Raw genomic sequence first — 24,818 nt, forward strand, 5'->3', positions numbered from 1 at the left:
ATTTGTCATTTACCATCTACTACGAGTACTTCGTACTGCGCACTGATCCCAGGCCATCTTATCTAAGCCTGACGCGTTTTGCTACTGGTGCTGCACACAGAATGTACCCCGCGTCTGCTTGATTCAAAGCTTCGACATCCAAGTCCCGCCTTTCTTGAAACTGCTGCACCTCCCCACTATCCAAATCCTTCTACTGCGAGTACGATTCTACGACACCTGCGTTGCAACTATATCTCAAGGAGGACAAGCGATACAGCTGTCCTCATCCTCAGCACCATGTCTACCCCCAGCCGGGACCCTCCGGTCAACTCTCCACCCTCCGCCGGTGTGCCACCGAGATCCAGTTTTGACACCCAGTCACCCACGGGCAACTCAAGGACCCCTTCCCTGCGCATCCCCTCCATGCCCAGTGCAGCCGCACAGCACCGTCAAAGCTTCCATGAATTGCGAGGCCTCCCTCCATCACCTCGTTCCCAAAGACAGCCTTCTCTATCACAAATCGCTCTGCAAGACCTCATTGATAACCCCCCAATGAACCACCCAGATCCAAAGTTCGCCGGCCGAGACTGGCAAACCGTCAAGGTCAATGAGTTGGCCAATCCTGATGACCTCAAGTTTGTAGATATTGATACCGGTGTCGAGGCTGCAACAAAGGTGCGCGCCCTCTAGCCCGCAACCCTCAACCCTTACGAGACTGACTGGCTTAGTTGCTCATTGAATCTGGTGCCCCCGTTGTCCTCATACGTGAAACAGAGGGTTCCCCCGTCATTGGGACCTTTGACGCCAGAGACCTTAATGCCTACTTGCTGCTCGTTGTGGGCCTGTCAAAACCCGACGATGAACATGCGGAAGATTTCCTTCAGTTGGCCAGGAGAGCACGAGAAGGGAAACCCATTCCACTGAGAGAGATCCAAGATCTAAGCAAGAAGGAGCCCTTGACATTCCTTGACGAAAATGCCGACCTGATCAAGGCCATCGAGACTTTCGGAAAAGGCGTACACCGAGCAGTGGTCAGGAACCAAGAGACTGGTAAAGTTACGGGTGTTCTCAGTCAGAGTCGTTTGATCAGGTTTCTGTGGGAGAACGGTCGCAGCTTTCCCGTGCTTGAGCAACTCTATACCCAACACCTGCGCGATCTCAAGATTGGCTCCAATGATGTTATCTCTATCAAGTGAGTCCTACCAATATCTTCCCTAACCACTCTCAAAACTGATCAAGTCTTCAGCGGCGACCGGCCTTTGGCAGAAGCCCTGACTCTCCTATTAAACGAGGGAATTTCCTCACTCGCTGTGGTAGATCACAACCACAACGTTGTGGGAAACATCTCCAATGTCGACGTCAAGCTTCTCACCAAATCCTCCTCTCTCCCTCTCCTGCGAAACACCTGCATTCACTTCATCACCGTTATTCTATCCACTCGGGGCATGTTTGAAGGGAAAGATTCCTTTCCTGTCTTCCATGTCACCCCTCTCTCCACGCTTGCCCATACAGTTGCCAAACTCGTAGCCACAAAATCCCATCGGATGTGGATCACCGAACCTATTTCGCCTGGCTCGTCCGGCCCACCAACTCCCTCTCTTCACTCTGCCACCCTAGTACCAACCTCGAGCCACTCCTCCTTCTCACCCGGAAGTGGTCAACACCATATGACTCCGCCTCTTGCCGCTTCGGCACCCCCTGCCCCCGACCCATTCGCGGCGACGATTGCCGATAATTCGCCTAAAACACCTTTCATCACACCGACAGGCCCCTCGGTATCTGCATCTGCTTTACCTGGCGCGCGGATATCCGGTCGTCTTGTCGGTGTTGTGAGTCTGACGGATATTCTGATCCTCTTTGCCCGCGCTGGTGGTCTCAATGTTGCAGATCCCATCGATATCCGCAATCGACGAAGGCGAAGTAGCTCCAGTAGCGTGCGCAAGAGTTTAGACCTGGGTCAAAGACCACAGGGCAACTCACTGAGACCAAGCGGAGAATTGGCACGAAAGAGTAGTCATGCAGGGAGTCTCAACGGCTAGTTGAGCGAAGAACTACAGGGAACCAAGAGGGTTCGAATGGGTGTGCATCGGACTCCTCGTCTGGACTGGTGGTAAACGAGACATTCCACAGATGCTTTCAGCACTCACGAGATCTAGCGAGGAAAGTGCTCGATGCCTACAAACCTTGAGCCGCACCAAAATAGTCAATCCACCTTGAATTGGCTATATCCGGTGGTCATGCTTTTGAACGCAAGTAACTCATCTCATGGATTTGAGCAAAAGGGGTGTTTAGGGGTACAAGACTCTCTTTTCTAGTGGACACTAGCTCTACGGGCCAGCTGTTTGCCCGCAGGGTCGACATTGTTGACTGATCGATCGATATTTGAGAATTCTGGAAAGATCCGGGCCAAAGCGACGGGACTGGAATGAATCAAAGTGGCAAGTGACATACTGCACGAAGGGTGGTGAATTCGTCAGTGCCGCTAGACTGGACCAGACCCAACAGTCACCAAAGGTTACGTAGAGAACAGAGAGCAGAGGGATAAGCGGCTAAAGCCACGAGACATACTAATCTAATAATGAATATAGAGATACCCTAATCCCCAGCCAAGTACCACTGCTACTAGATTTTTCAAAACACGCATGCACGGCAGAGTCATACTTACCTCCGTTATTGCCCACATCCAGGGAAAAACCACCAAGATCTATCCCATACTATCCACAACTGGACGCTGTACAATGCCACACGTTAGGAGGAGCAGGAAAGGAGGAGCCAGGGGGGAAAGAGGAAAAAAAGGGCCGATAGAATCTCCTGTTTCTTTTCCTTCTTGGGCACGTTTGTTGACTTTTGATTTTGTAAAAAAGTTGTCGCCGGGAAATCCGCCTCCGGTTTGGGCGGTCCTGCCATTTCGGGTATGGTCGCGGGCTGGGCGCGCCGCCGCTCTCGACGTCGCTATAAGAAACCCGTCCCCATCGCCCTCGTTTCCCTCCTCCCTTTCGACCTCTCCTACCTTTCTCTCTCACCTCCGTCGCCCTGACGCACCTGTCGTGCTCCCCACCCGCGATCCTGACTGAATCCTCCCCCCTGCCGCACCAGGCCCCCCGTTCTTGATTCTGCGTCGATTCTCCACTATCCTTCAAAATCTACTTCGCCCCTTCCATTGTGCCCCTGATCACCCCTGATCCCCGATCGTCACGGCCTCCTCTTGCAAATCTCGAGGAGGGCCCGTTTCGGCTCACCACCCGTCAAAGTCCCCAATTCCTTCATTGCAGAATCGACTACACCGACCGCGCACCGTGCAGGCTCAGCTGACCCCGCCCATTCCTCACGCCTCGACCGAGGTCCCAAGGATATGGGCACCACTGTCGGCAAGTCTCCTTGTACCACCTTACGAAGGTGAATCCGCGTGATAGGCTCCTCTGGCATTGATTTCAGATTCGTAAAACCAGACTTGCGAATGCCCGGGGGAGATCGTCAAAACTGAAGATCTTTGGTCGCCGTGGTTGGCTTTCAGCTCTCCGTGCTGCACCGCCTGGGCTGGGATTCTGCATCTTGACCAGGTGCGCACAGCAACATGAAAGACGGCGAGGCACAGCTAATCTTTCGGTACTGGCCGTAGAGTAAGCCGAGCGCCGTACTCGTGTGGCGCCAATCACAACATTGCCGCACGCCTTAATCGGTAGTGTGCCTCTATTGCTGCCTGGTCTCCGCCTCGAATTTACAACGTCGAGGTGGGGGCGCAAGAAATTTTTAGAACTAACCAGTCACGACTGTCCGAGAGTCACGGCATCCAAGTAGCCGGAGCCCGTAGCAGCGTGACCGACGGTGACATGATCAATACGGCGAGGACTGCGATAAAGAAGACAATAACGACATTGACAATGGAAGCGACACTAGTGACCTTGCATCGCTCGCGGACATCTTTGCGCTAGACGACAGAGGTTCGGTTCAGAGGAAGTGACGACCTCAGCTGCAAAGCTTTGACATGCGTCCAGCCCCTGTTGACAAGGCCGGCAAGGGGTGTTATTATGTGGGCGACTGTGAGGATGGTGTCAATCCTGCCGCCATGGTCACCGAGGGCGTTCAGCTCCGTACCAGCCGGGGTAAGTAATGCAGATCGCACGTATACGTAAAATAGTGCATGCGAACGCACATTTTTTTGCTAGACAACTCGAGTATGCTGGACAATGGCCAGTTAGTTAGCAGTGGCATAGGATTAGACACACTGGTGTCTGTTGGCCGAATCCATGACGTCTTGATTGAGTTTGAGAAGACTTTCGATATGGTTAGGGGAAAGTAGAAGGCGGCGCTTAGGACCCTACACGACCACCGCGATTGCGTCGTTACAGTGGACCCTCTCCCGCGCCCCGTCGGTCGAAAGCGATGCGTAGTTATGAACGACAGCGTCACGGACACTGAATAAGCTATAGAGCTTATAGAAATTACCCTTATACGGCGCTCGCCGCTACCGTCTTTAATGGCTGTAGAGGAGGCCACTCGATCCAACCCTAGTGTTGCCTCCCAAGGAGCACGACCTTGAAAACGAGCTTAGTTGTCTACCTAACCCACTGTTCTTGTTTATATACTATACACATTTATGAGGCATTTGATCCGTTTCCATGAATTCAAATCACTCATTGATTTCCAAGCATTGCACATGCTGATACAATAGTAACTTTTGGGACGGGAGTCACTGGATTCACTCGAGTTTAGTAGTATCCATATTTGTTATCGGATCACGTGTTCCGTGAGTTAGTACGCGCTAGAATGATCGGCGCCCAATAGGTAAGGCCTTATACTAGTCTAGGGGAAGTTGGCTTTATCTAGTGCCTTATTATGTGGAAGCCATCGTTGGTCTCGATTGAGAAGCTTGATAGCCAAGAACTACGGCGGCGGCGGAGCGAGCAGCTGTTCGAGAAGAGGTATGCTACAAGGGATTGCGGAGAACGACCGCAGTTAAACTATAGAGTAAGAAGAGATGAGGGCACACCGATTCTCTCTTTATCTGCCTAAGAAGACGGTGCACCAGCACAGAAGGCTGTCTTCGACGAGCTGTTCAACGACAGAGATAGCAGGATTCCAATTCCTCATCTTGAGGCCAGGTTGGCCGCCAGAATAAATCGGCCCCGTCCTATCGAAGAAGGAGAATCGGTGCTGAAGGAAATCTTGACTGATATGTCTTGGTATACTTCTTGATGTACCGCGATGCCGCGTACATCCATGAACGGAAGATGATTAAGTCCGCTTGGGCGATCCCCGACTCTGGATCCGATGCTGCATTGGACTCGGTCGATGATGGTGTGTAGAGAAAGATTTGCTGGCCAAGCCGCGCAAAGCCTCTTGAGACAAGGATCCGTCGCCGGTCGATCAGCCTGAAGCTCGAGTTCCGGGCCAGCGATCTCCATTGCGGCGATGGGAAGAAAAAGAGGACACCCTGTGATGTACTAGTCGATAAACGAGGCTAAGAATTCGGTGGTGGCGAGAAAGTCGCCGTGGTTGTTCCTGGACTGATGCTGAGTGTTAAACGTTGGCAGGAAAATCTGATCTAGATCTAGATCGGGTGAGAAGTCAAGAGCATGCTTTCTTTCAGAGGAATTACTCTTGGCGGCCCGGGGAAGCAGTGCCTGATGAGGCACGTAAGCGCCACGTTTATATACATAATAGTGAATTAGCGACACGTAAATATGACGGCCAAGGTGGGATGTCTATGTCGGTCAGTACTTGGAACCGTAGCTTCACGGCCGGTATCTGACATATTTTTCTTGTCAACAAGGTCCTGGAAGAGAGAGTAGATAGGTAAGCGCCTGCCAGATCAAAACGAGAGCTCCCTCAAAACGGCCATTGACCCGTCGGAAGGAGACTATGATCCTTGGTGAATGTGCTCAGGCGCTCACGCCCGACATCGTACCGTGGGATGGACAAGAATTTCCGTAGATGTGGGTGCCATCCAGACAAACCAAAACCCAAACAAAGAGAGGGGGAGGACCTCATCTAAGCATAGAGCGTTTGTAGCTGTGGATGTAAGGTTGGGCCGCGCAGGATTCGGTACACAGTCGCTAAACGCCCAAATCAAAAGCAGATATTAGGGTATATACAAGTGCAATGTCCGCACTTAACCGTAACGTTACCCCGTCCCTTAGCCAACGGCCGGTGTTTGCTTGAGGCTGATTCTTTGCGAACGACGTCCACCTCGCGTCGGATGCTTCGGCAGGCTTTTGGCAGGCTTTTTCGTCAGCGGTGGTTTCATGGCTTCTCCATCTTCAATCACTTTGCACAGCTCCGCTACATCAACTCCTTGTTTCAACACCCCACCTGAATACAGAGACACGCTTGTCCACTTTGCAACCACCTTCAAGGCATGCGCTGGTGAGACGTGAAACCACTCAATATGACTCCCCCCGCAACCTGGGCACCTGGGCTCGCACACCCTGTCATCTTTGAGCTCTGCGTGAATCAGGGACTCGACTCGATGTAGGTGATTTACCCTCAGCACCAGCCCTCTGTCCTCTTGGCTGTGTTGGTCCACGGTGAACCCACATTTCCGCTCCCAGGTTCGAAGCCGCCGGTTGACATCTTTAGAATAACCTATTTTGACATATCCAAAGCTGGGTGGATGCCAGAATATATAGATAAACCCAGATCGATCCATGTCAGCGCTGGTCAAAGGTCTCACAAGTGTTTGCCGGATCAATTCCTGGACAGTGAGATTGATCTTCGATTTAGGCCAGACGTATTTCTCAAAGTTGTGGTTAAGATGTGTTCCCGATACCACTGATCCCAAAACTTTTGCCGCTTGCTTAATTCTCGAGGTCTTAGTAAATGTGGTTACGACACGACTATTGTCATAATCCGAGGTTGCTGCCACTGCCGGATCGGGATGGTGAAGGGTAATATCCTCCATTGTAGCCATAACCTTGATCAAGTCAATGGTTGAAGCAAGGGTCTTCTGAACCACACAAGTGTCTTCATTTATCGGCTTGATTGTACCTTCAGGCTCTGTTGGAGTTTTCATCAATGACTCAAGCCAGAGCTGGAATACGCTAGCAGCCATATTTGCAATGGCTTTGGCTTCATGCGGATCCCGGTCGGTTATTTCATTGATCTCCCAAGAATAAGAGCACAGGCTTTCTAGATATTTCTTAGCGGTACGTTGGTGCGTGTGCAAACAGGTCGCCTGGGCCACTAGTGCTCGTATATGCTTTGCAACAACAGAAACTTCAAATGGTCGCTTGAGAGGGGATATCTGTTTTAACAAATCGGCGACCATATCCTCTGTTAGTTTTGCGCTATTTGGGTTGCAACATCTCTTGTCCTTTTGTGTTGTAGCGACACATTGTCTAGGGCTACTTTTCAGTCTTGCAACGGCTTCGAGGGGTAGAATTTGGGAGAGTGTTTTGCTCAATCCCCAAACAAGAGCGACTGAAAACTTGCTAGTCGAGGGGTTTGGAGAAGACTCAGTTGTCAATGTGGCTCCCGTAACCTCTGGTTTGGCTTCACTGACCACTCCCACATCTGGTTTGAGCAAAGTAGATTCGGCTTTGACGCTGGTTGCAGAGATAGTGGCACTCACTGTCGGTGCATTTGTGCCAAGTCCAACCTGTCGCTCGCTAGTTTTCTCCAAGCTCAGGCAGGAGGCCTCAACCGCTCGCGGGTGTACCGAACTATCCTCTGCTTCGATCTTGATTTGGGAGACGGAATAAGCGGCTGCATGGTGCCTCGAGGAAGGCGGTCCCCCTGGAGAGGTGGCAGTATACACTACTTCACAACTCTCCGTCTTGACACTGGATTTGCTTTGTTCCGTTCCATGCTGTGCATTTAATACTACTCGTTTCCGTTCCACTAGACTCGTATGACTCTGGGGCACGTAGCCAGATGCCAGGAGGTAGTTTGAGCCCAATCCTTGGTTCTCAAGAAGATCATCATCTAAGCCAAGCAGGGAGGTGTTGCTTGCGGCGAGTTTCCGGGCTTTTGTGCCAGCCTTGCGAGCAGCGAGGGGAGACAGAGGCAAAGAATCGCCAGCATCAAAGTCGAAATCACCCTTCGGCGTAAGGGGGCCGTTTTTGGTTGGCGGCGTATCGCCCCAGGATAGGTCTGGGACTGCAGGAGCTGGGGTATCGGATATATTGCCATATACTAACCGTGAAGCGCCCGAGGGTGGGGTCCCGAGGGCTTTAGCAACTTGACTGACAGGCTTCAGAATTTCTCTATCCTGAGGGTGGCCCATATCCGGCATAACGAAGGCAGCGCAGAGCGTGAGGACATAATGTTCGACCGGACGATTGAGCAACTTTATTGTCCTCCGGGCTCCAGGCAGACGTGGCTGGTATTGAGGCTAATTAAGCATGCAGGACTGCGACTGACAGGGATAGCGCTTAGTAGGTACCTTGTATATATAGAAATAAAGTGCGGGGGAGGTGACAAGGACAGATCATCTTGTGAAGTCCCCAGTTGAGGAATTCGCGCTCAAGATTAGATATTGAATGACAGAGTCCAAAGGAAGCTGTACATTCATCACGATACCTTACCAAGCACGCATGAGACAAGGGGGTCGGGGGTTGAGCACTGGTGGGGGGGGGGGGGGGGCATCGCCTTCCCGATGCGAGGTGAGTTGCAAACAGGCTTCCGTGCATTTGCAACCTGCATCTGACAAGTTGAATGCTTGGTGCGGGCATGAGCACAAGGTCAGAATCAACGACGATTCCCATGGCTTTCCACCGGTTCCCCCCGAGTCCAAGGTGGGAGTCGACTGGGTTTGAATGGCAACTCAACTATTATCTGGAACCCAAGCAAATGCCTCTTGAAGCCTAGCTAAAAGGGTCCTGGCGGGCCAACACCGAGCCCGAAGCAGGTTGGCATCAAGGCAGTGCAGCGTGCTCTGGCATATGTACTATTCCATTCAGGGCCAACCATCTGATATCTGATACCAGTTCGAAGCTACCAGCTCATGCAGCGCGCGGCCAAAAGTGATAATTCCAGGGTTGGTCGTGCGGCTAAGCCGCCATTCGCAACATTTCCCAGGCCATCCCTGGCAGCAGATCAAGAAGCAACAAGGGGTAGGTCTGCACTGGTGCGCCGACCCCAATTGGAACTCTGGTGGTTGAACTAGGCAGTGAGAGTTAGCCGTCGTTGAAACCAACAGCCCTTGGATTCAAGATCCGACATGATTCGAGGAGTAGCGCATGGCACCCCGTGCAGCAAATAGATCGCTTCACGTTCATGCCATTTCCCACCCCCGCTAACGTACTCGGTGAAACCACCCCAGGAATAGAACCTCGTCCCACGCTCAGTCTCAAGAGCAGGTACTGTTGAAGCCCATTGGTATCAGTTCACTCTCGCAACTCTCCAGACTGTCCGCGGTCCGCGGTCCGCAGGCGGCCATCGGTGTTACGATTCGTACAGACGTCAGGGTGAACCTGCTTTATGGACAGCACAATACTAAGAGACTAAACTAAAGAAGAGGGAGCAGGACTTGGTCCTGGCAACGCCGTGGTATAAGTACTCTGTGTCGACACTGAAACGGGGACCCTCTAGTTCCGTCCGGAAGCAATGCTTTGCGGACCTCGTGCGACTCTGGTCCTCGTCGCAAGTGGTGTCCTCGCAACAGTGGATAATCACGCCTCACAAGGGCGGTCAGTCTAGTTCAGCCTTGCTCACGTGTTACGGTCGGAACAGCGATCCTCCCATAGGGCAGCTAAGTTAATGACGACGGAGAACGTCTCTACATAAAGTTAGGTCTGCCACGGGAGACAGAAGTCCAGAGAGGAGGAGAGAAGACCAACGATCTGTGAAATATCGTGGAACCAAATTGGTACTTGCATGTCTGTGAGCTGGGATCTACAAAGCGAATTAGAAGATTGCGGGTAGGGCGAGAGGAAAGAGTGGGACATTCATAGCGGCTGGGCATGATGATCTTGATTGGCTTTTGAGGCGAGGCTTGCTGTCGTCAGGATCTCGTCACAAGACGGTTAGTGAACGCTCTCCATGCATAGCGAGCTATGTCTTGTCGACCGGGGCCAGACGGTACTGCTGCGATCTGGGGAGCGAGGGGAAACCGCCAAATTCGGCGGGAAATTTCCCTGCAACCTGCGTTGAACCGTAATTAATTATACCCCCCTCCTTTTCCCGCATCCAGGTTTTCGCTTCACACGAAACAAGAGGAGAACTTGGGTACGTGAGTAGATAGGTGGATAGGTAGTAGATACAGTTGTTATTCTCTTTCCCTTTCCGTCAATCGCATCGTGCATTAAGCGTGGAGCATGGAGCGTGGAACATGCTGTTTCGTGTTTCTGTCTTCTGCCTTTTTTGCCTCGCACATCTCCAGCTGCCCAGAAACAAGAATTCCGAGTCTCCTATTCGGAGCAACAGACGGCTGGCACATGAGCAAAGAAATCAATATAGACCCAGAACGGTGGCTATCGTGTCGTGCGATGGATATACTGATTGAAGAAGGGAGTTCAACGACAAAGCATTTTCAACGTGGGCCCTGAAAACACACCCTCGCTATCTAACAGGCCCACCCCCAGCCAGCGAAAAGCGCCACGCAGACCGAAAATTAAAATCAGATAACGCCTATTACTTGTTTGCCTGTTGGTGAGAATAGGATGAGTTGGTGGAATCGGTGAATACACCGTGGACGTACAAGGAATGTCGGTGGGGGCGGACATCGAGTGATGCTGGTGGCGTCAGGCCCCCAGTCCAGTCCCAGCCCCTCCACTTGTGCATCAACTTCCTGCCGTGGCACCGACACTGCTCGTGGTGCTGCCCTCGTCCTCGATGCTTCCGCTCATGGATTTACTGGCTTGCTGCTCGTCTTCCCACGAACCATCCATGACGAAATTGTCCCAGAACCCTTCGCCGGCCGGAGTGACCTGGCCTGAAGGCATCCCTGAGGTCTTGAACATGCCTTGAAGGCTGTCCTCGCGCGACATGTCCATGCTGCCAAAGTCAAATCCTTTGGACTCCCGACTGAAGTTGAAATCGAGGCCGGCGGTTGGTGGCAGTGAGGACTGCGTCAACGAAGATTTATGATGAGCGACGAGGGATGTCGAGCTTTTGTTGCTCTGGGACGGTTCTTCTTGGCTCATAGGATGTTGCTCAAGTGCTGAAGGCGCTAAAGTCGCCGACATGCCTGGGTAAGCGGATGGATGAACAGGCATGCCTTTCAGTCCCGATTGATTCATGTCGTGCCATGGGTAGTATGGTGAGGATATAAATTGATCGGAGCCATGCATAAGCATCGTATAGTTCGGATCGTTGACATCAAATTGTGGTGCGTAGGCGAGCATTTGCTGTGCCTCGGGAGGAAGGGAGGTTGTGAACGGACCGATGTCTTGCCACAAAGGTGGGAACGAGCCTGATGGTGGAAATGTGGCGGATTGAGCCTGATGGAGATAGTCTGGATCGGGCTTGATATTATTTGTATCAATGCCATGACCAGCTTGCTGCGTTTCGCCGTTGGTGTGAATATTGGTGGGGGTTGACAGCCGTCTTTGATCGAGAGGTGTTTGGATTGTAAGATTGGGTGACGCCGGAGCCTTGTTGTTCGGTAACGAGGCCATTGAATATGATCGGCCATGACTCTGACGATAATCTGTTTGGTGCGGAGATGGGTATGGAACAGAACGGTAACTCGTCGTTGGCGACTGACCTAGATTGGCTTGGGGCATCAAAGGAGGAGCGAACATGTTGGCTGTTTGTGGTTGGTATGGCATATTGGGATATTGAGCATAAGGGCTCTGGGACATTTGTCCCATCATATTCCGTACCGCCACTTGCTGTGTCAAATAGGCGGATAATCTTCGATTGAAGTCGGCAGAACCAGTTTGAAGATGTGCAGTAAGCCGGCGATAGCGTAGCGGCAAATCATCGTCCTCTTCTTCATACATTTCCTCATTGATCACATCTTGCTCGGTAACACGCAATGAACGACCAGTGCGTCGCTTATGAATCTCGGATGCTCTTCGTGCAGACTCGACTCTCGCCTCTAGACTCCGGTCACTCCTTCGCGAAGCGGCAATATAAGCTCTGAGTAGAGGGTCAGTATAAACTAGGTGAGTATTCGTGGTTGCATCCTGCACACCTTTCCTGATTCTCCTCATGAGTACGCTCAGTTTTCATCGCCTTGATGGGCGGAATGGTCCTCGTGGGAGGAACTGGTGGAGCTTTGGGCATCTCGAGCCACGTAATCCCAACAAATTATCTGGATGAGAGGGCTATGTGGCGGAAGTCGTACAGATGCTAGCGGTACGGAATGGTGCGGCCGAAGATCACTGGAGGATGCGAAAATGCACTGCTTTATGCAGTGGGGTCAAGCGACATAGAGTGAGATGGAACAGATTGACCAAGACGAAAACAATCCAAGGCACAAAAGGATGTATGGCTCTTTGAAAATCGAGGGAAGTGTAGGAGGCTACGATGAAAATAAGATACAAGAGGTGGTAGAAGTGGCAAATGAAGGGAGCAGATGTAGACCTGGGACTGTGTAGATGCCGAAAGACGTCTCTAGTCTCAGCAGTGACAAGCTGCCAAGAACTTCAGCAGCGTAAATTCAGCCCAAGCTAGAAAGGACTACGAGATGTGGGTAGGGTCGGATGGAGCTGTTGCTGTAGTTTGTGGATCATCGTCCGACAAAAGCGATTCTTGGTAGCTTCCGGTAGCCAAGAGTGTGATGGGACGGGGAGTGGAAAGCAGTGGCTGTGGGAGGGAAAGCGGGCGGAGGTCCCTCGTACGCACATTAACAGAGCGATCGTGATGGTTGGCTGTGGAAGAGAAGTCCGTCGCACGGGAAGCTCTGTCCTAAACTCCCAGATGAAAATGACAGCGGGATGAACAGAGGTTTGGTGATGGAATGGGAGTCATTTCTGCGGGAGGGGGCGCTGATCGATGGGACAAAGTCGGCGATACTGGAAGCGGAAGGTCAAACGCTCGATAAGGTTGAGAAGGGAAGGCGGGTGGACTGGGATGTGCCATGGGTGGCAGAGATCATAGTCATTTCAATGGCCCGCTTCCAGCCTACCTTGGCCTCGGATGAGAGCTCCACCACATGGACAATGGCGGCCTTGATCGATATTAAGGTACTCTTCATCGTCTTCCCGGATGGTTGATCCTGGGGATGGCTTCGTTCTAAGGGTCCTTAGGTTTTTTGAGATCTGGATGAGCCTGACTTGGCGAATGAGACTATCCGCCACCTCGAATTGCCTCAGATGCTGCCAAAGATCACTGGAGTGTCGAGCATTTCAGTGGCCTGTGCGCGATCTCGGACACGATCGTGGAGTATCTATCTCCTGGAATAGTTCTAGCTCAAGATCTTAGCGTGCGTCGGCTATCTTGCGCTCGACGCCTCAACGGCCGGGCGTTTGTCGCGTCCATTCTTGGGGGAAAAATATATTGACAGCCGTAGGAGTCGGTGCGGGTCGAGGTGATGGCAAAGAGATATTGTGCCCAATCTTAAATGAGATTGTCGTATTTCACACCTCACGCATCTCTGTAAAAGGACGAAGCCGCCGTGCTCTGTTCGTTGGTGGGCAGGTATGTACCTCGTTCGCTGTCTTACTCTCCTCTCAGTGATCTGCTCGGCAAAATACCAATTTGGTAGGGATGACGCAGGGTTTCACAGCGCGTCATGTTGACTCGTGCAATTCTCCCACTACTACAAGAGGTACGCTGATCCTGGTCAGGGCACAGAGGAAACTCGGCCTGTGGATAGAGTTAGTAACCCGGTTTCCTCGTATGTGGTGAACTGTCGAGTTGGAACCAGATGTATAGCACCGAAGGTATTGCGACTCGGGCCACCTGAAATGATCAAGAGGGATCAGAAGCAAAGGACAAGAGGGCGGATGCACAAGTGCGAACGGGCCGCGTCGGTCGATGCTCTCAACGGCTCATGCACCAGAAGCGAATGTTGAATCCGGAGAAAAAGAGGAGGCGAGACAAGGATGAATTTGAAATCATTCTGGAAGTAGCCGACGTAGCCCTATGGGGAAGGAGCAGGGTTTCATCTCGCGCCTGCCGCTGGGATCGCCATCAACGTTAATACTGCCAGATCGGCGATCTGGATGGGAACTGGGCGACTGCGAGTTGGCGTGGTGCTGCACGCGCCAGCAGCCATAGCCAGGGCCAGAGTCAGAAGCCAACAGTCTCAGAGACCAGTGGCGGAAACCCAGTGGCGCTCGTCCACGATCCATTTCTATTCCCTCTGGCTCTAGTAACTTGTAAGAGATTCTCGTCCTAGTCCTGGTCCTGGTCCTGGTCCTGGCATCCTGCAAGGTTGGATCTGTCACCCGCATGCATCGTGTCGATCCAGCGCTACACTTCTTCTGCTGTTTGCCTCGTGTCTCGTATTTTCTATCTTTGGTCTGAAGTATACCGGGTATGGGCATGGGCTCCCTCTATGCATCGGTAGATAGATCGTTTTAAACTCAATCTGGATGATCCTACAAGGGTGGTCTCCTACTGGCCTTCACGGGGTGAACACCACACTTCGCCTAACTACACAAAATATAATTTCTTGTCTCATACGGAGGGCAAAAACCCCTCGCTGTCGCTTCGATCGCTCACTGATGCTGGATATATCTACCGCCACGTCCACAAATCGTTCCGCACACGCCATGCGCTTCCCTCCTTGCAGGATCCACCCGCTTTTATCCTTGTCCTAATTGACCCCTAACGATGGCACCGTACCTTGTTCTTCTCGGGGTTGGCCATTCAGAGCATATGATACTTTGAACCGCATTTTGACCGCATTTCCCTTGCCTTCTGGTATGCCGTTCAGGAGAATTTCTTGTTTTAGAGGTCGTTCAGACTTGGGCGCTAGCTCCCGCCCACTCTGCGGCTTGAGTTGCAGCGTATAGCTCTTCTCCACCGCGACTTGGAAGTGCAATGCTGTAATGCGTTGATGCGTAGTGTTGGAGAAATATGCTGTCATCTGTATGACTGACTGCCCTGGTATTCGGCGGGGCTCAAATTCGATCTTTATGGACGATGAATGCACTAAGACGATAGACGGCCCGGGCAGTGACGACTCAAAGAGCCATTCATCTTCTGCCGCTGTCGCTGCCGCTGCTCCTCCTCCTGGCACTTGTGGCGCCCCAGCTGCGGATCGAGCGAGCCCTTCAAGCGGTGTGGACGCCCGAGGAGTTGAGGGACGTGATCCTCCAGAGACAAGGGCAGCGAACGGATCTAATGCCGCTTGACTTGCTGGGCGTTGTGGTGTTGCTGCTGGTGCGGGCGTAGATGGTTTTGAAGGGGGTAAAGCACTGGTCAGGGAGGCAAAAATGTCATAGTTCGGTTTCGGAGAGGGTTGAGGGGCCGGTGCTGGAGCTGGAGCTGTGGGAAAGTGAGGTTTGCTTGCAAAGCCTGAAGCAGAAGTATTTCCAAAAGTTGTACTGGGTCCGAGGGAAATTGAGCCCATCTGCCCCGAACTTGAGTCGTCCAGTGAGAGTCCAAGTAGGTCATCTTCTACCGTTGTTGGCTTTGCTTGTGCTGATGACCCCGGACCAGCATCCAAGAGTGATCCGTTGGCATTTGACAATGCAGCTGGGGCTGGAGGCTCCGGGTCAAAGTCAATTAACGAAAGCTCGTTGGCAGCATTCTTGCTAACGCCCGTCGTCGTGCCTAAGGTTCCTTTCTCGATCCTATTTGCTTCCTCAATGTTCCCGGCCTTCATTAACTTGTACCGTTTGATGGTGCGGTGGATGCTATCGTTGATTTCGAGTAGTTTCGATACCGCCTCAGCATCTTCAGATTCCTCCTCACACATTTTCTGGATCTTGGGATGTGCACTGGCCAATGCAGAGGCCAGCTCCTGCATTCAATTAGAACAGCTTCCCACCATGCACAAACCAACCGAAGGGGAATTACCTCAAAGACATCACCGTCACCGATTGTGTCCCCAGGCCGATGATTTTGAAGCATCTCTTCAAGGATTTTCGCCTTTTGTTGAACCTTTGACACCTCCTCTGCGGCCTTGGCACGATAGTCCGTCTTGTGCCTGGTGTCATAACCGGCCATGACTTTCATCAATCGATTGGCTTCCTGCAGGTCTTGTGGTCGTCCTCGCCGGATAAGTTCCTGTAATTTTGCAGATTGCGCCGCTCGGTCTTCCTCCTCCATCTCTTCCGCAGATTGTAGGTTCTATCAACTGTTAGTACGGTTCCACCATGAAGGAATCGTGATGAATACATCGCTCGGGTTCAACACGGCTGCATCTTCTTGCCGGACCTCGGGGAACATATAGCCTTTGTACAGTAACAGCCGGTGCATGTCTCTTATGAAACCCAAATCATCTTTGTACCGAGAAGTCTGGCAGATTGTTTGACGCCATTCTTCGATGGCCTCTAGTATTTTGCCCTGTACGCGGCTCGGGCGGATGGGCGGGCGCTCTGGAAAGCGTCGAACAAGCTCATTGAGGAATTCTTTCGTACTGATTTGCAGGTGGAATGGATAGCCACAGTTTTTGACGCAGATGTCCAGGAGAGACAGGGCAAGCATGGAGACGTTTGGGTTTCTGTGGTTGATGAGTTGGACAATTGTCACCGCGGCCTCACGAGGTGCATTGCCCTTTTTGGAGTTTATCAGGTCGACGACCTCGAGGTTTGAGCCTAAGTTGGGTTCGATATTGGCTATGGGGTCGCAGGCATTGAAGATGAATCTCTGAAGGTTCGAACGAGGTGGAGAAAAGCCATCGAACTGGTTTCGAGACGCCATTCTGGCTGAAGTGGCCTCCATAGTCCAGATGAGCGAGCTCAGGCAAAACGAAACTCGAGTTTAGAAGGGATAAAGTAGTTCTGCGCGCCCCCGTGAATCGTCCTGCCTAGAAGATGGCTGATACCTGTACAGACCACGAAGGCACCGCGGATCCCACCTGTGACGATGTCTTGGCGGTATTTTTCTTCTTTGGGGAAGGTGTGACTGTCGCCGCTGAGGGGCTCTTTTGCTTTTCAACTATGCGCCTTATCTGGCCAGTCTTGCCAGTTGAGCTACGCCCTCTAGGCGAGCCACAGAGTCTGTGTAGGTACGCAAGTTCAGTCGGGTCAAGAAAACCATCATGAGAGTAGTAAAATGGAATTTGAATCCGGTACAATCACATTCACCTGCAAAAATCTACTGCCTACTTGGAAAATGCTGAAGTGATTCCAACGCCCAACTGATGCCAATGCAAACAGGCCCTTGCTATCCCATGACATGTATGCTGTCTCAAGAAGCAATCATTCTAAATCATCGTGGCCGTCGTGGACTGGCTACTCCCGCACTCCTCAACACTGGAGGGGCAGGTAGGTCCTTCATCGGCGGTGGCGGTAGAGGTCCCGTGGGGGGAGGCCTAATGGTCATCGCCGGGCTGGGTAAATGACCTCGACTGGGAATCGATGACCCATTGGAGCTGGTCCGCGGTGGAAACATTGGTCGCTGCGAAGGCTCGATGGCTGACGCTGGTTCAGGAATGTTGTCTCGGTCACTATACCCCAGGCGATTTGATCGCGACCCCAATCCACTTGGTGCATCTCTTGTCTCCAGTGACAGATGTTGAAGAGACAGAGGAGGCGGCGGCGATCTTTCGACGATACCAGTGGGTGTCTGTTGAGACGGCGGTGCGAGTGCAAATTGGGGCGTAGCTAAGGGTATGTCTCCAGATGTGGGGCTGGCATATTTTCTCGCAGTGACAGGTGTGGCTCGGCTGTCACTTGTGAAAGATGCTGTGGATGTAGCAGAAGTTGCATAGGATGAATCTGATGTCGTTCCGTCGCTCTTGAGAGATTTAGGAGCAGGGGGTGCCAGGTAGGATTTTCGATTATGTCGATCCATCATTGCTACTGCCCATTCTTGTAGATCAACTGGTGTTCGCTTGGCCGCTTGCAAAAAGTTATCTCTGTCGTAGAGCTCGCGGGGGGTGGGTCGCTCATCGGGGCTCTTGAGTAAACATTTGGCAATAAAGTCATCCAATATCGCGGGGAATGCCTCGCTCTTGGGCAACTTTGGTGCGGGTTCGTGGACAATCTGCTGCAAAAGGTCCAAGATACCCATGGGCCCCGCGCTCGCCCTATCTCCGGCTGCTGAGTCACTTGCATCGAAAGGAAATCTTCCAATGGCAAGTTCCATGACCGTAAGCCCGACGCTCCATACGTCCGATTTGATCGTGTAGGCACCCCCCTGGATCCGCTCAGGTGCCATGTATGTTGAAGTTCCGACGAACGTGTTGGCTACCGAATTGACGGTCTCGGTTGCAACTCCAAAGTCACATAATTTGATCATACCTCGAGAATTGACCAATACATTCGACGGCTTGATATCTCGGTGCATGATGCGATGGGCTTCATAAAGATACACCAAACCTCCCAATATGGATTCCGTTATCTTTCCGAGCACATCGACGCGGATCGGTCCAAAGTCCTTCGATATACGATCCAAAGAACTGCAGACAATGTTAGCCAGTACCCTGTTGTGTTAGCATGTGTATTCACGTACCCACAGTCCATGTATTCCATACATAGCACAATGTCACGAGCCTCGTTTTGAAAGGCACCATAGAATGTGATTACATAGGGTGAGCTGCAATCATGTCCGAGTTGGAGTTCTCTGACAATTTGCTTTCGCACATTCTCTTTGGCATCTACCCGGATGATCTGCTTTGAAATTAGCACTCGAAAGCGGCTTCCTCGCTATGACTTCTTGCTGACCTTCCTCGCCATGATCACCTTGGTAGATGCATGCATAACTTTACTGACAGTGCCTCCATTTCCTGCTCCCAATTCTTTGAGTACCACCAAGTCTTCGCTTCTCAAGTCTAGTTTGAACTCTAGTCCGATCTCCAAAGTATCGGTTCGATCGCTTTCGGAATTTCCTAAGGCACCAGGGATCTGTGAATCCCCTTCCGAGGGAGCAGTCCGCGGAGGAGGAGCATTTAGAGCCAACCCTTTGACATTCTTCCTCTTCAACGTGCGGGCTTTGAAAGGGTCGGACATGATGACTGTGTCGGATTGAAGGGTGAGGATAGGGAAGTGGGGACAATGACTCGACTAGGAATCGGTATCGAGGAGGAGAGATGCAAGGTTGGGAGCTGGTGCAACAAATTCTTGAAAAGAGATGATCGCGGCCGTGTGCAGGATATGTTGACGGGCGGCTAATTTAAAGCCCAGTTGCGACGTCAATGAGATCCATTAGGCGCCAGGCAAGGCGTGATAATCTCAAGAACAGTGAGGGCGGCTGACGGATGGCGGAAGAAACCCACGAAATGTCGATACAGGCGGTAGACAGCTATCAGACGTGCATCTGAAGTTGAAGTTGAAGCACATGCAAAGATAGAGTAGTACGAACCTGAGCTGCAGTTGAGGCGTAACTTAAATGCCGGGGGGCGTGGTTTTGATCTTGAAACTTGGGGTCGGAAGGATGCGTGGCCAGATAGGGGCAGGGCTGCTTCAGATCTCGTTTTGGACTTATCTTTCAAGCCATGGCGATGGAGACTCGTCAATAGCTGGATCGCAAAAGGAAATAGTGAGCAATAGGATCTACCAATAGTTAATAGTTTGCTCAAGCGAAGGCGGCTATTGCTCGCTTTTGAGAAGCCCTTGCACACGAACAGGTGACCAGTGATTGTCACCCATGCCCGTGGTTCCCCATTGTTGGGAGGATAATGAGATGAGACTGAATCAGTGACCACGGATCGGAATAACTAATACCCGTGACAAGGACCGACCGCACTTGGCAGGTGTACAGGCTCGCAGACTCGCAGGTGGCGATTCAATATAGTACGGCGGAGCAAACACGCCACCGTCTCCAGCATTCTTTTCTTGAAATGCGATGCTGGCGAGGGTGACCTTTGTCCTTGCAACGATTCTGTCCACTCTCCTGCCTACTTTACTTGTCTTAGGTGTGGCTAAGACTGTCTTCATCCTCACTTCTCCTTTCTCTCTCCCCTCTCTACCCTAATTTCCTCTCTTTCTCTCAACACCTCTTCCTTAAACATGGATTTGATCGACGACCGCGCAATTCTGGACGAAGAAGAAGATGAAGGATCTTTCGACGAAGATACGGGCGAAGTCAAACGGAAATTGAATGGAGCCAATGGCCATTTTGAAGACTCATCAGAGGAAGAAGACGATGACGATGACGAAGAAGCTGCCGCAGAGGTACCCTTGGTTCCAGCTCTGTTCGTGCAATCTTGGACGCTAATCTTGTTCCCATTAGGTAGCGGAGGGTTTCATCGTGGACGAAGATGAAGATGACGAAGAGGCTCGGAGAGAGCGGAGGCGCGACCGAAAGAAACGCCGGCGTGAAGAACGCGATCGAGAAGATGAAGGCCTTGATGAAGAGGATCTCGAATTGATTGGCCTCAAACCCGCCGAAGAAGCCTCCGAACCGAAATTCAAAAGACTGAAGCGTGGCCCAAGAGAAGATCAAGAAACACAGCGTACATATGGCATCAACGATATCTTTCGCGACTCAGATGAGGAGGAAGATGCTGATCCATATGCCCGGCGAGTGAGTCGGCCAGGGCGAAGGGGCATGCAAGATGACCTCGATGATTTTATCGAAGACGATGTATTTTCGGACGAAGAGCAGCAAAGACAACGCGATGATGAAGAAGTGGCTCGTCCTGCTAGAAGTCGTCTTCCAGACCTAGGCATCGCGGATGCCGCAGGCCTCGACGAAGCCGCCTTGGAGGACTTTCGCGCTGCATTTGGTGATGGAACTGACTACGACTTTGCATTGGAGAAAGAAGATGAAGCGGATGAGCAGGAGGCGAAGAAGGACAAACACCTTGATCTGAAGGATGTCTTTGAGCCTTCTCAACTCGCGGAGAAAATGTTGACGGATGAAGATAATCTGATCCGCCTCACTGACGAACCTGAAAGGCACCAACTAGCCAGAAAGCCATATCGCCATATCGAACTTACTGAAGCCGAGTTCAAAGAGGAAGCTGGCTGGATATCTGATCTGATGCTGCCAGAAAAGAGCTTGGATCCCAATCTCAAAGAGCCATTTACGCAGGCCATCAGTCAATCTTTGGAATTCCTGGTTCGAGATGATTTCGAACCCCCATTTATCTACAACAACCGCAAAGATTATTTGATGCATGTCACCTCTAAAGTCATCGGTAGAGACGAACAAGGAAATGCCCGTACCGCTCCGGAGACCACCAAACTTCTAATCCAGGCAGACATTTGGAAAATTTTCGAGTGGGATCTAAAGTTTCGTGCTCTGATCGAAAAACGGCGGACATTACAGAAAACTTATGACGACCTGAAGACAACGTCTATCTCGGAGGATGTTACATTTGAAGAGATGCTTCCAGCCGCTGTGACAATGGAGGAGCTCCAGGATCTCCAAGACTATCTATATTTCCAATACGCGTCACAACTGAAAGATCTCGCATTGACCAGCAATGGAGAACCTAATGGAATTGCTATGTCGCAAAAGAAGGCCCTGACCAAGACGGTTTACGAGGAGATTCGCTCGGCGAAAGCATATGGTCTAGTTAGAGCTTTTGGTATCTCTGCCAACGCTTTCGCTGAAAATGCAACCGGACAGGGTCAGAGAACATACCCCGAGGATCCTACAGATAACCCGGAGAATCTGGCGGATTCTTTCGTTGATGATGAGTTCTCAACCTCGACGAAGGCCCTGAAAGCCGCGAAGTCTATGTTTGTGGAAGAACTTTTTATGAGCCCCAAATTCCGCGGGTGTATAAGGAAAAATGTCTATATTCAAGGTGTGATAGATTGCCACCGCACTGACAAAGGACTGCGAAAGATTGATGAACAACACCCCTACTACGAATTCAAGTATCTCAGGAACCAGGATGTCTCCTCCTGGTTCAATCAGCCTGAACTCTTCTTGAAGATGCTGAAGGCTGAAGAAGAAGGCTTAATTGAGATCAAAACTCGATTGCTAAATCAAGAATCTTTCGTTAAGCAACTCCATAAGCATATTGAGAGCGACAACTACTCTAGTGTGGCAGATGCGTGGAATGCAGAACGACAAGAGGTTGTAACTATCGCTTTCGACAGGGTCATGAAGCTGATGAATCGGCTGGTAAAGGAAAACCTGAAAGAACGGTGCGAAGATATTGTTGGCAATTATTGTCGCGAGGAGTTAGGCCTGAGGCTCGATCAAGCTCCTTATCAACCAAAAGGCATGAAAAAAGGCACCACTCCTCGGGTACTCACTCTGACCAATGGAGGCGGAGTTCCAGGCCGTGATCACATCTACTGGGCATACGTTAGTGACGATGGCAGAGTCCTCGAACACGGTCGGTTCAAGGAATTGTCTCCAGGTGATTCCGAGAAAGGCATCCCTGATGGCAAGGACGTGGAAGCTCTTCTGGAGGTAATTCGACGAAGGGGGCCTGAAGTCTTGGGTGTTTCTGGATGGTCCCCAGACACAAGAAAGCTTTATTCAAACATCACAACTCTCGTCCAGAGCCATGATCTTCGCGGTCCCATTATTGAAGACGATGATCGCGAACGGAGTGAGCCTTTGGATGTCATCATTGTCAACGATGAGGTTGCGCGGATGTACCAAAATAGCGATCGTGCCAGGGTTGACCATCCTGGCTTCGCACCGTTGGCCCTGTATTGTGTTGCATTGGCTAGATATATGCAAAACCCTCTGGTGGAATATGCATCCCTGGGACGAGATATCGTGTCAATCAGTCTTCATCCAGCACAGCACCTCTTGCCTCAAGAGAAATTATGGAAGAAGTTAGAGATGGCATTCGTCGACAATGTCAACATGGTTGGCGTTGACATCAATGAGGCTGTGAGCGACAGTGCTGTGGCCAGTCTACTCCCCTATGTGATGGGCTTGGGTCCACGGAAAGCCCAACACGTTCTCAAAGTCATTAATCTTAATGGTGGGTACGTGACCGTTCGTGAAGACCTTTTGGGTATCAATGATCCCCATCAAGCAATGGGTTTCAAGGTGTGGAGCAATGCTGCTGGTTCCCTCAGCATTGCTTTTGAGTTGTCTGAACCCAACTCAGAGTACCTTGACTCCACACGCATCCACCCTGAAGACTATGACATTGCTCGCAAAATGGCTGCTGATGCCCTGGAATTGGATGAAGAAGATATTGAGGCTGAAAGACAAGAGGGTGGGTCAGCCGCAATTGTGCGTCGATTGATCAAAGATGAAGCCCAAGATCGTGTGAATGATCTTGTTCTCGAGGAGTATGCCGAGCAATTGGAGAAAAATCTCCATTCCAAGAAGCGGACGACTCTAGAGAATATTCGCGCTGAGTTAATTGAGCCATATGAAGAGATCAGAGCAACCTTTCACAGCAGCCTCCGGGAGACTGAAATCTTCACCATGCTCACTGGCGAGACGAAGGAATCTCTGCAAAGGGGCATGAATGTGCCTATCATTCTGAAGAAGGTTTCAGATATGACGGTAATTGGCAAACTGGACTGTGGACTGGATGCCATTGTGGAAATGGAACAATTTGCAGAGAATGGAATCTCTCCAAAGCAACTATATGCGGTGCATCAAACAGTACAGGGGCACATCACATCCATCAACCGAAAAGACTTCAGTGTGACTGTTAGTCTGAGAGAAGATCAACTGAAAAAGCCCTTCGTTCGCTTCAGTCATGTTGATCGAAATTATAACGAATGGGACGACAGAGAAGAGGCAGCAGATAGGAAGCTCCTGCAGGAGAAGACGGATTCGGGGAGCCGAGTGACTCGTGTCATCAAGCATCGTTTCTTCCGACCATTCAACGCCAAGCAAGCCGAAGAATACCTGGGCAGTCAAAATCGTGGTGATGTGGTGATACGGCCCTCGTCCAAGGGTACAGATCACCTGGCAGTCACATGGAAAGTGGCTGATGGGATATTCCAACACATAGATGTGCTCGAACTGGACAAAGAGAACGAATTTTCTTTGGGCAAGACATTACGAATTGGTGGCAGATACAACTATTCAGACTTGGACGAGCTGATTGCCTTGCACGTTGAGACCATGGCCAAGAAGGTCGACGAGATGTGCGGCCACGAGAAGTTCCAGGACAAGTCTAAAGCTGCTCTCGGTAAGTGGGATAGACGAACGCCTATTTGTTCCTCACTGGGATGTGTTCAAGCCCTACTAACTTTCGTAAACAGAGGAATGGCTGACCACTTACACCAACGCGAATCCGAAACGATCTATGTATCAGTTTTGTATCAATCGAGAACGACCTGGACAATTTCATCTTGTTTTCAAAGCCGGCCAGAATGCTAAGTTGATGGACTGGTCTGTTAGGGTGATACCATCGGGGTTTGAGCTGATGAAACAACCATACCCAACAATGCGAGATTTGTGTAACGGCTTCAAGCTGCTCTTTCAGAACATGCATCAATCAGCATCAATTAGGCAGAGCGGACGAAGGTAGACCACCAAAAAATACCGCACATTGCGTGCCCAACGGGTTGATGGGAAGGCTTCGTGTCGTTTGGTACCTCAAACTGGGTGGCCAGGACGACACCCACCGACGAAGGTTCCAGACTGTGTACCACTAGTTCATGGCAAGCCTTGCCCAGGAGACTATGGCAATTCTGTGCATTGCTGAAAAGCGAGCATAAGCTACGGAGTACCTAGGTACCGAGTACGCAAGCTCAGGATCTAATTGTACTATTGGGACCTCAGTGGTCTGCGTTTTCCCTTGTTACGGCATTGATCGAGCCAAATTTTAACAATCTAGACATGTCTAACGGCAGCTGATATCTCGCTTAAGTCGATGAAATGATCGAAGAAGGCTTAGAAGAGGCCTCCTACCTCCCGAGAAAGGCGATAGACGACAGTGGAGGATGCACCCAAATGTCCCCAGCCCCATTATCGACCAGGATCAAGGCCGGATGCAATTTGAACAT

General features: G+C 51.2%; 7 protein-coding genes across 7 annotated transcripts; 2 read left to right on the forward strand and 5 right to left on the reverse strand.

Moving 5' to 3' along the window:
• Nucleotides 1–276: 276 nt before the first annotated feature.
• A1O9_00581 (uncharacterized protein) lies at nucleotides 277–2,018 on the forward strand (the record flags this gene model as incomplete). The annotated part of the gene is made up of 3 exons (XM_013409744.1): nucleotides 277–654; nucleotides 708–1,171; nucleotides 1,226–2,018. 3 exons carry the CDS (start codon nucleotides 277–279, stop codon nucleotides 2,016–2,018), a joined length of 1,635 nt encoding a protein of 544 aa, XP_013265198.1.
• Nucleotides 2,019–5,022: 3,004 nt separating this feature from the next.
• A1O9_00582 (uncharacterized protein) lies at nucleotides 5,023–5,314 on the reverse strand (the record flags this gene model as incomplete). The annotated part of the gene is made up of 1 exon (XM_013409745.1): nucleotides 5,023–5,314. A coding segment is annotated over one exon (248 nt), but the record flags the coding sequence as incomplete, so codon positions are not given.
• Nucleotides 5,315–6,115: 801 nt separating this feature from the next.
• Nucleotides 6,116–8,212, reverse strand: A1O9_00583 (uncharacterized protein; the record flags this gene model as incomplete). Its single annotated transcript, XM_013409746.1, has 1 exon — nucleotides 6,116–8,212. The coding sequence occupies one exon, from the start codon at nucleotides 8,210–8,212 to the stop codon at nucleotides 6,116–6,118; it is 2,097 nt and encodes a 698-aa protein (XP_013265200.1).
• Nucleotides 8,213–10,700: 2,488 nt separating this feature from the next.
• Nucleotides 10,701–12,150, reverse strand: A1O9_00584 (uncharacterized protein; the record flags this gene model as incomplete). The annotated part of the gene is made up of 2 exons (XM_013409747.1): nucleotides 10,701–12,003; nucleotides 12,059–12,150. 2 exons carry the CDS (start codon nucleotides 12,148–12,150, stop codon nucleotides 10,701–10,703), a joined length of 1,395 nt encoding a protein of 464 aa, XP_013265201.1.
• Nucleotides 12,151–14,629: 2,479 nt separating this feature from the next.
• On the reverse strand, nucleotides 14,630–16,683 carry A1O9_00585 (uncharacterized protein; the record flags this gene model as incomplete). The annotated part of the gene is made up of 3 exons (XM_013409748.1): nucleotides 14,630–15,781; nucleotides 15,838–16,110; nucleotides 16,159–16,683. 3 exons carry the CDS (start codon nucleotides 16,681–16,683, stop codon nucleotides 14,630–14,632), a joined length of 1,950 nt encoding a protein of 649 aa, XP_013265202.1.
• A 510-nt stretch (nucleotides 16,684–17,193) lies between these two features.
• Nucleotides 17,194–18,935, reverse strand: A1O9_00586 (STE/STE7/MEK1 protein kinase; the record flags this gene model as incomplete). Its single annotated transcript, XM_013409749.1, has 3 exons — nucleotides 17,194–18,385; nucleotides 18,439–18,596; nucleotides 18,651–18,935. 3 exons carry the CDS (start codon nucleotides 18,933–18,935, stop codon nucleotides 17,194–17,196), a joined length of 1,635 nt encoding a protein of 544 aa, XP_013265203.1.
• A 999-nt stretch (nucleotides 18,936–19,934) lies between these two features.
• Nucleotides 19,935–24,340, forward strand: A1O9_00587 (transcription elongation factor SPT6; the record flags this gene model as incomplete). Its single annotated transcript, XM_013409750.1, has 3 exons — nucleotides 19,935–20,099; nucleotides 20,158–23,998; nucleotides 24,072–24,340. The coding sequence occupies 3 exons, from the start codon at nucleotides 19,935–19,937 to the stop codon at nucleotides 24,338–24,340; spliced, it is 4,275 nt and encodes a 1,424-aa protein (XP_013265204.1).
• Nucleotides 24,341–24,818: the final 478 nt, after the last annotated feature.

Source organism: Exophiala aquamarina (genome assembly GCF_000709125.1).
Source record: "Exophiala aquamarina CBS 119918 chromosome Unknown aczIA-supercont1.1, whole genome shotgun sequence".
NCBI lineage: Eukaryota > Fungi > Ascomycota > Eurotiomycetes > Chaetothyriales > Herpotrichiellaceae > Exophiala > Exophiala aquamarina.